General features: G+C 69.4%; 1 protein-coding gene across 2 annotated transcripts; it reads left to right on the top strand.

The window, feature by feature from the left end:
- The first annotated feature begins 890 nt into the window (after nucleotides 1-890).
- Nucleotides 891-9352, top strand: SLC26A6 (solute carrier family 26 member 6). 2 transcript variants are annotated; one of them, XM_070391215.1, is made up of 21 exons: nucleotides 891-970; nucleotides 2010-2168; nucleotides 2245-2384; nucleotides 2819-2929; nucleotides 3309-3472; nucleotides 3655-3819; nucleotides 3894-4046; nucleotides 4334-4416; nucleotides 4496-4643; nucleotides 4834-4947; nucleotides 5032-5109; nucleotides 5393-5488; nucleotides 5566-5672; nucleotides 5812-5881; nucleotides 6587-6679; nucleotides 7055-7156; nucleotides 7456-7548; nucleotides 8199-8375; nucleotides 8511-8565; nucleotides 8760-8896; nucleotides 9115-9352. In XM_070391215.1, the coding sequence occupies exons 2-21, from the start codon at nucleotides 2050-2052 to the stop codon at nucleotides 9127-9129; spliced, it is 2220 nt and encodes a 739-aa protein (XP_070247316.1). In that variant the 5' UTR covers nucleotides 891-970; nucleotides 2010-2049; the 3' UTR covers nucleotides 9130-9352. The 2 variants fall into 2 exon arrangements, with proteins under 2 accessions (XP_070247316.1, XP_070247314.1); XM_070391213.1 differs by having other exon boundaries at nucleotides 8196-8375.
- Nucleotides 9353-10742: the final 1390 nt, after the last annotated feature.

Genomic DNA, 10742 nt, shown 5'->3' with positions numbered 1-10742 from the left:
GGAGTCGGGCCGGGGGCCCCGGTCTGCAGGCCCCGCCCCCGCTCGCTCGCTGGGGCAGGAAGGCGGGCCCCGGCGGAGCGCCCGCGCCGGCCGCGGGGCAGAAGGAGTTAAATCTCCCCCCGCGGGGCCCGCCCCGCCCAGGGCGCCCCGCCGAGGCCCCGCCCCAGCACGCTGATTGGTCCGAGCCTCCCCGTCCTGCCCGGCGATTGGCTCCCGGGGGCGCGCCGCAGCCTAGGCCCGCGCCGCAGCCCCGCCCCCGGGGCCCGTAGCGGCCTCGGCCCGCGTGGCTGGAGGCCGGCGGCTGGCAGCGCGCCCGCCCGGGGCTGTCGGAGGCGTCGGGGTGAGTGCAGGGCGCGGCCGGGTCCCGGTGTCCGCGCGGCGCCGGCGTGGGGTCGCTCGGCGGGGGCGCCGCCGAGTCGGGAGCAGCGGTTTCCCGCCTGCACCGCCCCGCTTCCCTGCTCCCGCCGGTTCCCTGCGGGCAGCGTCCCAGCTGCAGCGAGGGATGGGCGGGCGCCCGGGACCCCGGCCTCCAGGGCGGGGCGGGGGGCGGCGGGGGGCTGTGCGCCCTGGAGCCCGCCCAGGAGGTGCGCGCGGGATGCGTTGGTGCCCGAGGTCGCGGCACCGAGCCCGTGGGGAGGCCTGGCCCACCCAGCGGGGCTCCTGGCCCGGTACCGCGCGCGGGGGTTCGGGCCGCTGAGCTCTACCCGAAGGAGGGGCCCGGGATGTAGGCCCCGCCTGCCGGCGCCGGCCCTGCCCGAGCGGGGAGACCCGAGTGACTCAAGGAGGAGGGGCGCGGGGCTCAAAGATCTCCGAGCCGGCGGTGCCAGTCCCCGAGGATCTGTGCGCTGCGCACGCCCTCCTCCGAGCGACCGGGCACCCGGTGCAGAGCCTTTCCCGGCGAGTGCCCGCTCCTGGGTGGCACCCGCCCCGGAGCAGAGCTGCCTTCTCAGTCGGGAGAGCTTTCCTCCAGGTAAGGTGTCCCAGGTGAGGGCGCCCCCAGGTGAGGTCCCCTCCCAGGTGAGGGCGCCCCCAGGTGAGGTCCCCTCTCAGGTGAGGGCTCCCCCAGGTGAGGGCCCCCCCAGGTGAGGGCTCCCCCAGGTGAGGTCCCCTCTCAGGTGAGGGCTCCCCCAGGTGAGGTCCCCTCCCAGGTGAGGGCCCCCCCAGGTGAGGGCTCCCCCAGGTGAGGGCGCCCCCAGGTGAGGGCTCCCCCAGGTGAGGGCGCCCCCAGGTGAGGGCGCCCCCAGGTGAGGTCCCCCCCAGGTGAGGGCTCCCCCAGGTGGGCAGACCGTCCCTGCCGGTGAAACGCTCCCAGCTGGTGGGAGCTTCTGGCAGGTCTAGCGAACCTCCCTCTGATAGCTCCTATTTCCAGGGCCAGGGGAGCTCCCCCCCCAAGTGAGGGCTCCCCCAGGTATGACATCCTGCTCCTAAGTGAGGTCATGCCCCCTCTTCCGGGGGGAACTCGGTCCGATTCTCACCAGGACAGAGGCAGCTGGGTAGCTGGCGGGTGAAACTTCCCTGCGGGTGAGGCTGTCCCCGGAGGTCCCCCCTTCCGGCGGGAGCTTCCTTCCCTTGTGGGGAGGGGCCTCTGAAGAGGGGTGTGCCTGAGGGCCAGGGCCCCTTTGCTGGGTCCTTCCTGTCTGGGCTCCCAGCCAGGCAGGGGCTCGGGGGCAGCTGGGAACGGACTCAGCCTGGGCAGAGCTTGGCTGGGGGAGGCCCAGGGGCTCAGGGGAGGAGGCTGGTGGACACCCGGACTGAGCTGACACCCCAGGGCTGGAGGCGCAGTCTGTGCTCATCCCCCTGTCTCTTGATGGGGGACTTTGGCCCAGGAAGAGGCTTCCACCAGCCAAAGTTCAGGCTCTACCCCGGCCGCACGGGCGTGGGGCCAGCTGGAGGTTGGACCCACTGAGACCTTGGGGCCTCGAGAAGTCAGATGGGCGACGCTCTGGTGCGACGGGGCGGTGTGGGGGGTTGGGCCAGGGGTGCTCTCACTGTGTCTCTGGTCTCGCCAGCCCCGACCGGGGGACACCCAGGTGCTGCGGCCACGAGGCGATGGAGCGGAGGAGGCGGGACTACCGTGTGGAGCGGCAGCTGCTGGACCAGGAGCAGCTGGAGGAGCTGGGGCGCTGGGGCCCGGCACCCCGGGCCCGCTGGTGGCGAACCTCTTTGCAGTAAGACTGAGGATGGGGAGGGCCGCTGGCGGGACTTAGGCAGCCCCCGTGCTTGACACCCACCCCGCGTCCCCAGGTGCTCCCGGGCCCGGGCCCGAGCCCTGCTGCTGCAGCACCTGCCCGTCGTGGCCTGGCTGCCCCGGTATCCTGTGCGCCAGTGGCTCCTGGGCGACCTGCTGTCCGGCCTGAGTGTGGCCATCATGCAACTGCCACAGGGTGAGCCCTGATTCGGAGCTGCACCCTCAGCCTTCGGGTGGTGACCTGGCCTGCACACCTTACCCCCGTCCCCCCAAAAAATAACCCTAGCCCTAGCCAGTTTGGCTCAGTGGATAGAGCATCAGTCCAAGGACTGAAGGGTCCTGGGTTCGATTCCGGTCAAGGGCACATGCCTGGGTGTGGGCTCTATCCCCAGTGTGGGACATGCAGGAGGCAGCCGATTAATGATTCTCTTCCACCATTGATGTTTCTCATTGATGTTCCTATCTCCTTCTCCCTTCCTCTCTGAAGTCAATAAAAGTATATTAAACAAAAAAATACCCCTGAAGCCATGACCCCTGCCCCTGGAACGGTGGCCCGTGATCTGGTGCTGGGATTTCCTCATTCTCTCAAGGCTCAGCCTCCAATCCCACATGCTCCCGTCCCACCTGCAGGCCTGGCCTACGCCCTGCTGGCTGGACTGCCCCCCGTGTTTGGCCTCTACAGCTCCTTCTACCCTGTCTTTATCTACTTCCTGTTTGGCACTTCCCGGCACATCTCGGTGGGTGAGTGGAGCCAGGCCCAGCCTGACAGGACGATGCCCACATCCTCCGCGGAGGGCAGGGTGAGGGAGGGCCGAGCGGGGCAGCTGGGAGACGGCCTGAGGGTCATTCCCAGGCAGGATGAGGCCTGTGAGCCAGGGCTGCAGGCACAGGTACCTGCCATGAGCAGGGGGCTTGGGGGGTGGGGGGGGGGCGGCAGAGGGCGCAGGGCCCATGTCTAGCCACCGGAGCCAGGGCTCCCACCTGACCCCCAGCACGGCCTCCGTTGCACAGTGGAGTCTGGGCACATCTGTCTAGAACTGATGTCGCCCGCCTCTCCCTTAAGTCCAGGGCTCCCGGTAGGACAGCGTCCGCTCCCCGTCAGACCTGCCTGTCCCTACAGGCACCTTTGCTGTCATGTCCGTGATGGTGGGTAGTGTGACGGAAGCCCTGGCCCCAGACGAGGCCTTCATGCAGGGCGTGAACTCCACCGTCAACGTGACAGCCAGGGAGCTGTACCGGGTGCAGGTGGCCTCCTCTCTCAGCGTCCTGGTCGGCCTCTTCCAGGTGCGGAGCGGTCAGGAGGGGGTCCCCCGCTGTCCCCGCCACTGCCACCCCCCTCCGCCCCCCGCCAGCTCCCCTGAGTGTCTGACCCTCACCGTCCTCCTCATCGCACCCCCTCCGATCCCTCCTGCCCTGGGCGCTGGTCCAGCCACCCCAGACCCCTGACCGCCGTGGCCGGCCCGCAGGTGGGGCTGGGCCTGGTGCACTTCGGCTTCGTGGTCACCTACCTGTCCGAGCCGCTGGTGCGCGGCTACACCACGGCCGCCGCCGTGCAGGTCTTCGTCTCGCAGCTCAAGTACGTGTTCGGCCTCCAGCTAAGCAGCTTCTCTGGGCCGCTGTCCCTCATCTACGTGAGTGAGGGCGGGAGGAGGGCCGGCGTGGTGCCCGTGACCCTGAGGGCTGGCGTGACCCCACCTCCCTGCAGACGCTGCTGGACGTCTGCTGGAAGCTGCGCCAGAGCGTGGTGGGCGCCGTGGTCACCGCCGCCGTGGCAGGGCTGGTGCTGGTGGCCGTGAAGCTGCTGAACGACAAGCTGAGGCGACACCTGCCCCTGCCGCTCCCCGGGGAGCTGCTCACGGTTCGGCTCCAGGGCGCGGGGCGAGGGGCCAGGCGGGCTGCACCCCGTGGGCACCCCCAGGGCTAAGCCTCACCGGGTGGCACCGGGGAGAGGTCCTGGGGTGGGGGCACCACGCAGGAGGCCCCGCGTCAGCCGCCTGCCCGGCAGCCGTGTCCACCTCCCTTCTCACTGACATCCCCCACCCCCTCCCGGAGGTTTGGCTCTCGACCTCCCTCTCCATCCCCAGCAAGGTTCCCCATCCCCCGCAGCAGTGCCAGCCCCTCCTCCCCCCGACTCTGTCCCCGCAGCTCATCGGGGCCACGGCCATCTCCTACGGCGTGGGCCTCCAGCACAGGTTCGGGGTGGATGTCGTGGGCAGCATTCCTGCAGGGTGAGCTCCGGCCCCTGGAGGTGAGGGAAGGCTGGGCCCAGGCAGCGCCTTCCTCTGGCCTCACAGACGCCCCTCGCAGGCTGGTGCCCCCCGTGGCCCCCAGCCCCCAGCTGTTCGCCAGTCTCGTGGGCAACGCCTTCGCCATCGCCGTGGTGGGGTTCGCCATCGCCATCTCGCTGGGGAAGATCTTCGCCCTGAAGCATGGCTACCGGGTGGACAGCAACCAGGTCTGGGGGCGAGACGGGGGACACGAAGGGGCAAACTGGTTACAAGAGACCCCGGGACCTGGGGGGGAGTGTCCGGTGGGACCAGGTGGGGCTGAGGGTGGAGAGGGGACACGGGACAGCAGGCCAGTCCTTGGGCTCCGGAGCGGGGATGGCGGTGGGCACGCTGGTGACGGCTCCTCCCTGCCCCCAGGAGCTGGTGGCCCTGGGCCTCAGCAACCTCATCGGTGGCATCTTCCAGTGCTTCCCCGTGAGCTGCTCCATGTCCCGGAGCCTCGTCCAGGAGAGCGCCGGGGGCAACACGCAGGTGGGCGCCGGGGGCGCAGGTGTGGGTGGGGCCGAGCCTCTGCACACAGACCTGGTGACCCTGCCCGCTCACCCCTACCCCCAGGTGGCCGGAGCCGTCTCCTCCCTCTTCATCCTCATCATCATCCTCAAACTTGGGGAACTCTTCCAAGACCTGCCCAAGGTGAGCCCCACCCACACCCACACCCCACCCATCCCACACCCCACCCACACCCACCCCACACCCCACCCACACCACACCACACCCACACACCCCACACTCCACCCACACCCACACCCCACCCACACCCACACCCAGACAGGCCCTGGGCTCAGAAGCCGGTCAGGTCCCAGGTGAGATCTTTGGGGTGAGATTGGAGCTAGAGGTCAAGGGTGAGAACCTTTCGGAGTCAGACCCAGTGGTCAGGCTCCGGGGTGGGCTTGGGTGATGCCGGCTCCGCCCCCAGGCTGTCCTGGCGGCCATCATCATCGTGAACCTGAAGGGCATGCTGCTGCAGTTCCGGGACATCTGCTCCCTGTGGAGGGCGAACCGCGTGGACCTGGTGAGCGCTGGGGCCAGGGAGGGCGGGGCCTCAGCCCAGCGCCCCACGGGCCCTGTGACCCCGCCGTCTGCTTCCAGCTCATCTGGCTGGTGACCTTCGTGGCCACCATCCTGCTGAACCTGGACCTGGGCCTGGCCGTGGCCGTGGCCTTCTCGCTGCTGCTCGTGGTGGTCCGCACGCAGCGGTGAGTCCCGTCCCGCCTCCCGCTGTGCGGGTGTGAGCCACACGCTCCCCCGGCTCCCCCCCATCTTGGGGTGACCCAGGCTCCTCGTTCTTCCTCGTCACCCCCTCACGCACTCCCCCTACTCGCCATCTCTCCACAGGCCCCACTATTCTGTCCTGGGGCAGATCCCAGACACAGATGTTTACAGAGACGTGGCAGAGTACGCAGAGGTGAGGGCCGGAGGGAGGCCGGGGGTGGGGCCGGGGCACAATGGGCCTTTGTGAGTCCCTCCCACGCCTGACAAGGACACATTGGTCCCTGGAGTTTCAGGGGAGGCGTTGGGATCCCTGACCCCCACTCGGCGTACGAGGGGGTAGGAAGGGCCGGAGGACTCGGGACAGAGCTGGGCCTGGGCCTCGGGGTCTCAGCCAGTGGCACTAGCCCGTCCTGCAGGCGGTGCTGGGCCAGGGTGTGCGAGGGCAGGTCCTGGGCACCGTCCCAGGCCGAGTGCTGGGCACGGAGATGGCCCCGGAAGGAACCAGCCTGCCCCCGACGTGGAGCCTTGGGGCTGAGCACATAGGACCAGGCCGAGGGAGGGGAGGACGCGCCAGCCGCTCAGCGGACGGAAAGGGAGGGGCAGGGCCGAGCCGGGCCGAGACCTGGGCTGGGGCCTGCGCGGGTGGCCGCTGGGGAAGGTCACTGTCTGCACGCAGCTTCAGCGGACAGACCACAGGGCCAGGGCAGGGGGCCCACGGGGAGGCCTGGGCAGAGGGCAGGAGCAGGACGAGGATCAGGGTGATGCAGGCCGCAGGCTGGGCCCCCGCTGGTTGGGAGCAGAGGGTTGGGGGGGCACTGGGGTGCACGGGGCAGGAGAGGCAGGAGAATGAGATGCTACAGGAGAGAAGGCTCAGCCGCCCCACCTGACCCTCCCCCAGGCCAGGGAGGTCCCGGGCGTGAAGGTCTTCCGCTCCTCGGCCACTGTGTACTTTGCCAACGCTGACCTCTACAGCGACGCGCTGAAGCAGAGGGTGAGGCTGGGGTCAGGGTCAGGTCAGAGGGGCCTCGCCTCCTCGGTGCCCACACCCCGACCTTCGCCCACCCCCCTCCCGGGCGCCCACCCCCCTCCTGGGTGCCCATACCCCTCCCGGGCGCCCACCCCCCCTCCTGGGCGCCCACACCCCTCCCGGGCGCCCGCCCCCCTCCCGGGTGCCCACACCCCGACCTTTGCCCACACCCCTCCCGGGCACCCACCCCCCTCCCGGGCGCCCACACCCCGACCTTCGCCCACACCCCTCCCGGGCGCCCACCCCCCCTCCTGGGTGCCCACACCCCGACCTTCGCCCACCCCCCTCCTGGGTGCCCACACCCCTCCCGGGCGCCCGCGCCCCAACCTTCGCCCCTAGTGCGGCGTGGACGTCGACCACCTCATCTCCCGGAAGAGGAAGCTGCTCAGGAAGCAGGAGCTGAAGCTGAAGCGCCTGCGGAAGGAGAAGGCCCAGAAACAGGCAGGGACCCGTGACCAGCCCAGCCCCCGGCCCGGGCTCCTGCCTGACCCCCTCTTCCCTGACCCCTGACCCCTGACCCCTGCTCCTCGCTCCCTGCGGGGGCTGTTCCCCACCTCTGAGCCCCTGGCGGCCGAGCCCCCAGCCCTCTCTATCGGGGCGTCCCCGGGCTGGTCAGAACCCCGCCTCCGCCTGGCCTCGGCCCGAGCTCGGTTCCTGGCCCGCCTCCCGCCCAGAGCCAGGGGCGACGCCAGGCTGCGGCCAGCTGCTGGACGGCTCTCCTGTCCCCCTGCCCGTCCCAGGCCACTGCCTCCACGGGCACTTCTGTCCCCATCGATGTCAACACCAGCGACGGCGCCATCAAGAGCCAGGATGAGGACGGCCCCAAGGCCCAGGTGAGGCTGGGGGCGGGAGAGGGGGGGTCAGCCACGAGCTGCAGAGATGAGGGCGGCGCACACCCCGTGGGGAAGCCATGGGCCTGCCGTGGTTCCGGTGCTTGTGCCGGGCGGGGGCTCTGTGGAGGGGTCCCCTGGGCGAGGCCGCAGGGTTCTGCTTGTGGCCTCCTCTCTGATCCAGGCCCCACAGCCTGTGCTCAGGGGGAGGGGGAGGGTGTGGGGAAGACGAGGGACCAAAGGGGGCGGCCAGCTCCCTTAGAGACGCAGGCGGGTGCTGGCGTCTGCAGGGCACAGTGGTGGGTGTCGGGGTCTCTCAGCCCCTGCCCCTCCGCCCGGCTGAGGAGGGGACACGGTCCCCCAACACCTCCCTTCTCATGGGTCCCAAGTACACCCACGCCCAGGAGGTAGCGGGACGTGCCCGTCAGGGTGTGCTCGCTGAGTCGGGGTGCCCTCTCCTGTGTGTCCCCCAGTGTCCCTCCTGTCTGCATACAGGAGGCTCCCCATGTCCATGTCATGTGGCCCCTGCACACCCGTATGTGTGGGTGCTTCGTGCTTGTCCCACACCTGCCCTGTGTCCCTGCGTGTCTGTGCGGATCCCTACGCCCCCTTCCCCCGGGGGCAGCCTTGAAGGGTGTCTGGCTCCCCAGCAGGTGAACATGGAGCAGGAACTGGCGGAGCCAGCGGCCAGCGGGCAGGAAGGTGCCCAGGCCCCAGAGGGGTGCACGCTGAAGAGCCTGGGCCTGCCCCCGCCCGCCTTCCACAGCCTCGTGCTGGACCTGGGCGCCCTCTCCTTCGTGGACACCGTGTGCATCAAGAGCCTGAAGAACGTAAGGGCCGGGCGCCCTGAGAAGGCCCTGACCCCATAACCACCTCTCCCGCTGAGCCTCTGACCCCCACCCCTGACCTTCCCTCCACACCCCTCCTCCCGCTCCCCCTGAACGGGGCCCCCTTCTCCGCTACAGATTTTCCGTGACTTCCGGGAGGTCGAGGTGGAGGTGTACATGGCCGGCTGCCAAGGTGTGTGGGGTGGGGACCTTGAGTGGTTTGGGAAGAGGGCGGGGCTCCAGGAAAGAGCCTTCCCTGGAACTGGGCTCCTGGAAGGTGGGGTCAAGGGTCACGCGTGAGGCAGGCTGACCTGCAGCCCGGGCGGGAGCGGTGCCAGCGGCTCCTGGCGGCTCTGGGAGTCAGGAGAGCCCTGCCCTTGCCCGCAGCCCCCGTGGTCACCCAGCTCGAGGCCGGGCACTTCTTCGACGCGTCCATCACGAAGCAGCACCTCTTCGCCTCCGTCCACGACGCCGTCCTGTTCGCCCTCCGGCACCCGCGGTCCGGCCCCGTCAGCCCTGTTCTGGTGAGCCGGCCCGGCCACTGAGCCTGCTTACTGCTCGTCCCACCCTGACCCAGCTCCGGGTCCCCGCCTCCCCGGTGCCTCTGGCCCAGAGGACCCCCCCCCCCCCCCCCCCCGCACCCCTTCCCTCTGGCCTGGAGATGGAGCTGGCGGCAGGGGCAGCGGGAGAGGCGGTGTGTGCCCTGGGTAACTGACCGCGCTCCCCTCCGCTGCCCGCTCAGGTCACCAAGCTCTGACCAGGCTGCCGCCTGCGGAGACGGCCGCCTCTGGGGCTGCGCGGGGCTGAGCACCCCGACCCCTGCCTGCTCCGGATGTCACCCGGGAGTCCCCTCCGCACGCACACACGACTCAGGGATGGAGGGCCCGACCCACACACTGCCGTCGCCGGGGCTGGGCCCTGGCCGGGTCGGGGTGGGCATGAGTGTTTGCAGCTTCAGGAATAAAGACTCATTTGCCCAACACCGGCTCTGCTGTGGCGGGCGGGCACCCGGGGGCCGCGGCCCTGGCTCCTGACTCTCCTTATGCCCCAAAGTGGGGGCTGGCGTTGAATGTCGGGAGCGAGGGTGCAGAGGCCGGCCAGGCCCGGGGCGGGCACCCAGGCGCGCGTTTTCCCAGCCACACAGCCCTGGCGCTGGGCCTCCCTGGTGCAGTCGCCGGGACCAGCTGCCTCAGGAAGGGCCTGTCCTCGGGGTCCCCCTGTAGGGTCAGGCAGGGCGGGCCTCTGGGCAGCCCGGGAGGGAGGGTGTCTGAGCAACCGGCGGCGGAAGTGCCCGCGCTCACAGGTGCGGCTGGTCCCACTTAGAGGTAAGAGTGCGTGTAACTGATTTGCTTGGGAAAATGCCGCTGTTAGAGGTCACCTGGGCTCTGCAGGTCAAGGTCAGCCAGTCTCTACCTAAAACATCATCTGCCCCGGATGGTGTGGCTCAGTGGGTAGAGCGTCGGACTGGGGACTGAAAGGTCCCGGGTTCGATTCCGGCCAGGGGCACATGCCTGGGTTGCAGGCTCGATCCCCAGTAGGGGGTGTGCAGGAGGCGGCCGATACATGATTCTGTCTCATCATTGAAGTTTCTCTCTCTCTCCCTCTCCCTTCCTCTCTGAGACCAATAAAAACAGTTAAAATAAAATAAAACGCCGACATCTGGGCCTATGGCCGGTGGGCAGCAGTAGGCTTTCTGCCAGCGATGCTCAATGGGGGGTGGGAGGCCTGGAGCCCTGGGCCTCGGTGGGGGATGTACCAGCACCCGCTCCGGGTGCCTCCTGGTTACTCACCGAGACAGGAAATGCCCCAAGTGCTTGCAGCCGCCCCCCCCCCCCCCCCCCAGCTGCTGAGTCACCTTGACCAGCTCTGCTTCCCGCCCCGCGTGAGCGCCAGGCCCAGGACGTGGGCTGTCTGTCTGCTCTGCCAGCCGCGTCCTGGCTCCGGAACCGCCTGGCGCATGGCAGTGCCTGGCAAATATTGGCTGAGTGCAGCTTACATGCCCAGTGAAAGGCAGGCCTGCGGTGAGAGCTCGCAGCTCCGCAGAAATGCTTGGAAGGGAGTAAACGGTCACCGGAGGGCGAAGGGCCTGCTGCCCGGACGGTCAGGGAGGGAGGTCTGAGGTCACATGTGAACGGAGCCAGCTGCCGTCCAGGAGTGAAGGGCAGTGCGCTCAGCAGTGGGCGGTGGGAGGGGAGGCGGAGCACTCAGACCTGGGGGGGCTCGGGCTTTACTCTGAGGGAGGGGCCACGTCTGTTTTTTTAAATATGTTTATTGATTCCAGAGAGGGAGAGAGGAACATCAGTGATGGGAGGGAATCACCCATCAGCTGCCACCTGGAGACGGAGTCTGAAACCTGGGCGTGTGCCCCAA

This window comes from Myotis yumanensis, unplaced genomic scaffold (genome assembly GCF_028538775.1).
Source record: "Myotis yumanensis isolate MYYU_CA2020_CCGP unplaced genomic scaffold, mMyoYum1.0.hap1 SCAF_14, whole genome shotgun sequence".
NCBI classification, from domain to species: Eukaryota; Metazoa; Chordata; class Mammalia; order Chiroptera; family Vespertilionidae; genus Myotis; species Myotis yumanensis.
This window is presented reverse-complemented; position numbering and strand designations above follow the sequence as displayed.

What these genes read in the sequence shown, in the direction of transcription:
- SLC26A6 (XM_070391213.1), top strand. Translation starts at nt 2,050, where the DNA reads ATGGAGCGGAGGAGGCGGGACTACCGTGTGGAGCGGCAGCTGCTGGAC. An exon ending in GCGACGCGCTGAAGCAGAGG is followed by an intron (nt 6,680 to 7,054) that starts GTGAGGCTGGGG and finishes CTTCGCCCCTAG; the next exon opens with TGCGGCGTGGACGTCGACCA. An exon ending in GCATCAAGAGCCTGAAGAAC is followed by an intron (nt 8,376 to 8,510) that starts GTAAGGGCCGGG and finishes TCTCCGCTACAG; the next exon opens with ATTTTCCGTGACTTCCGGGA.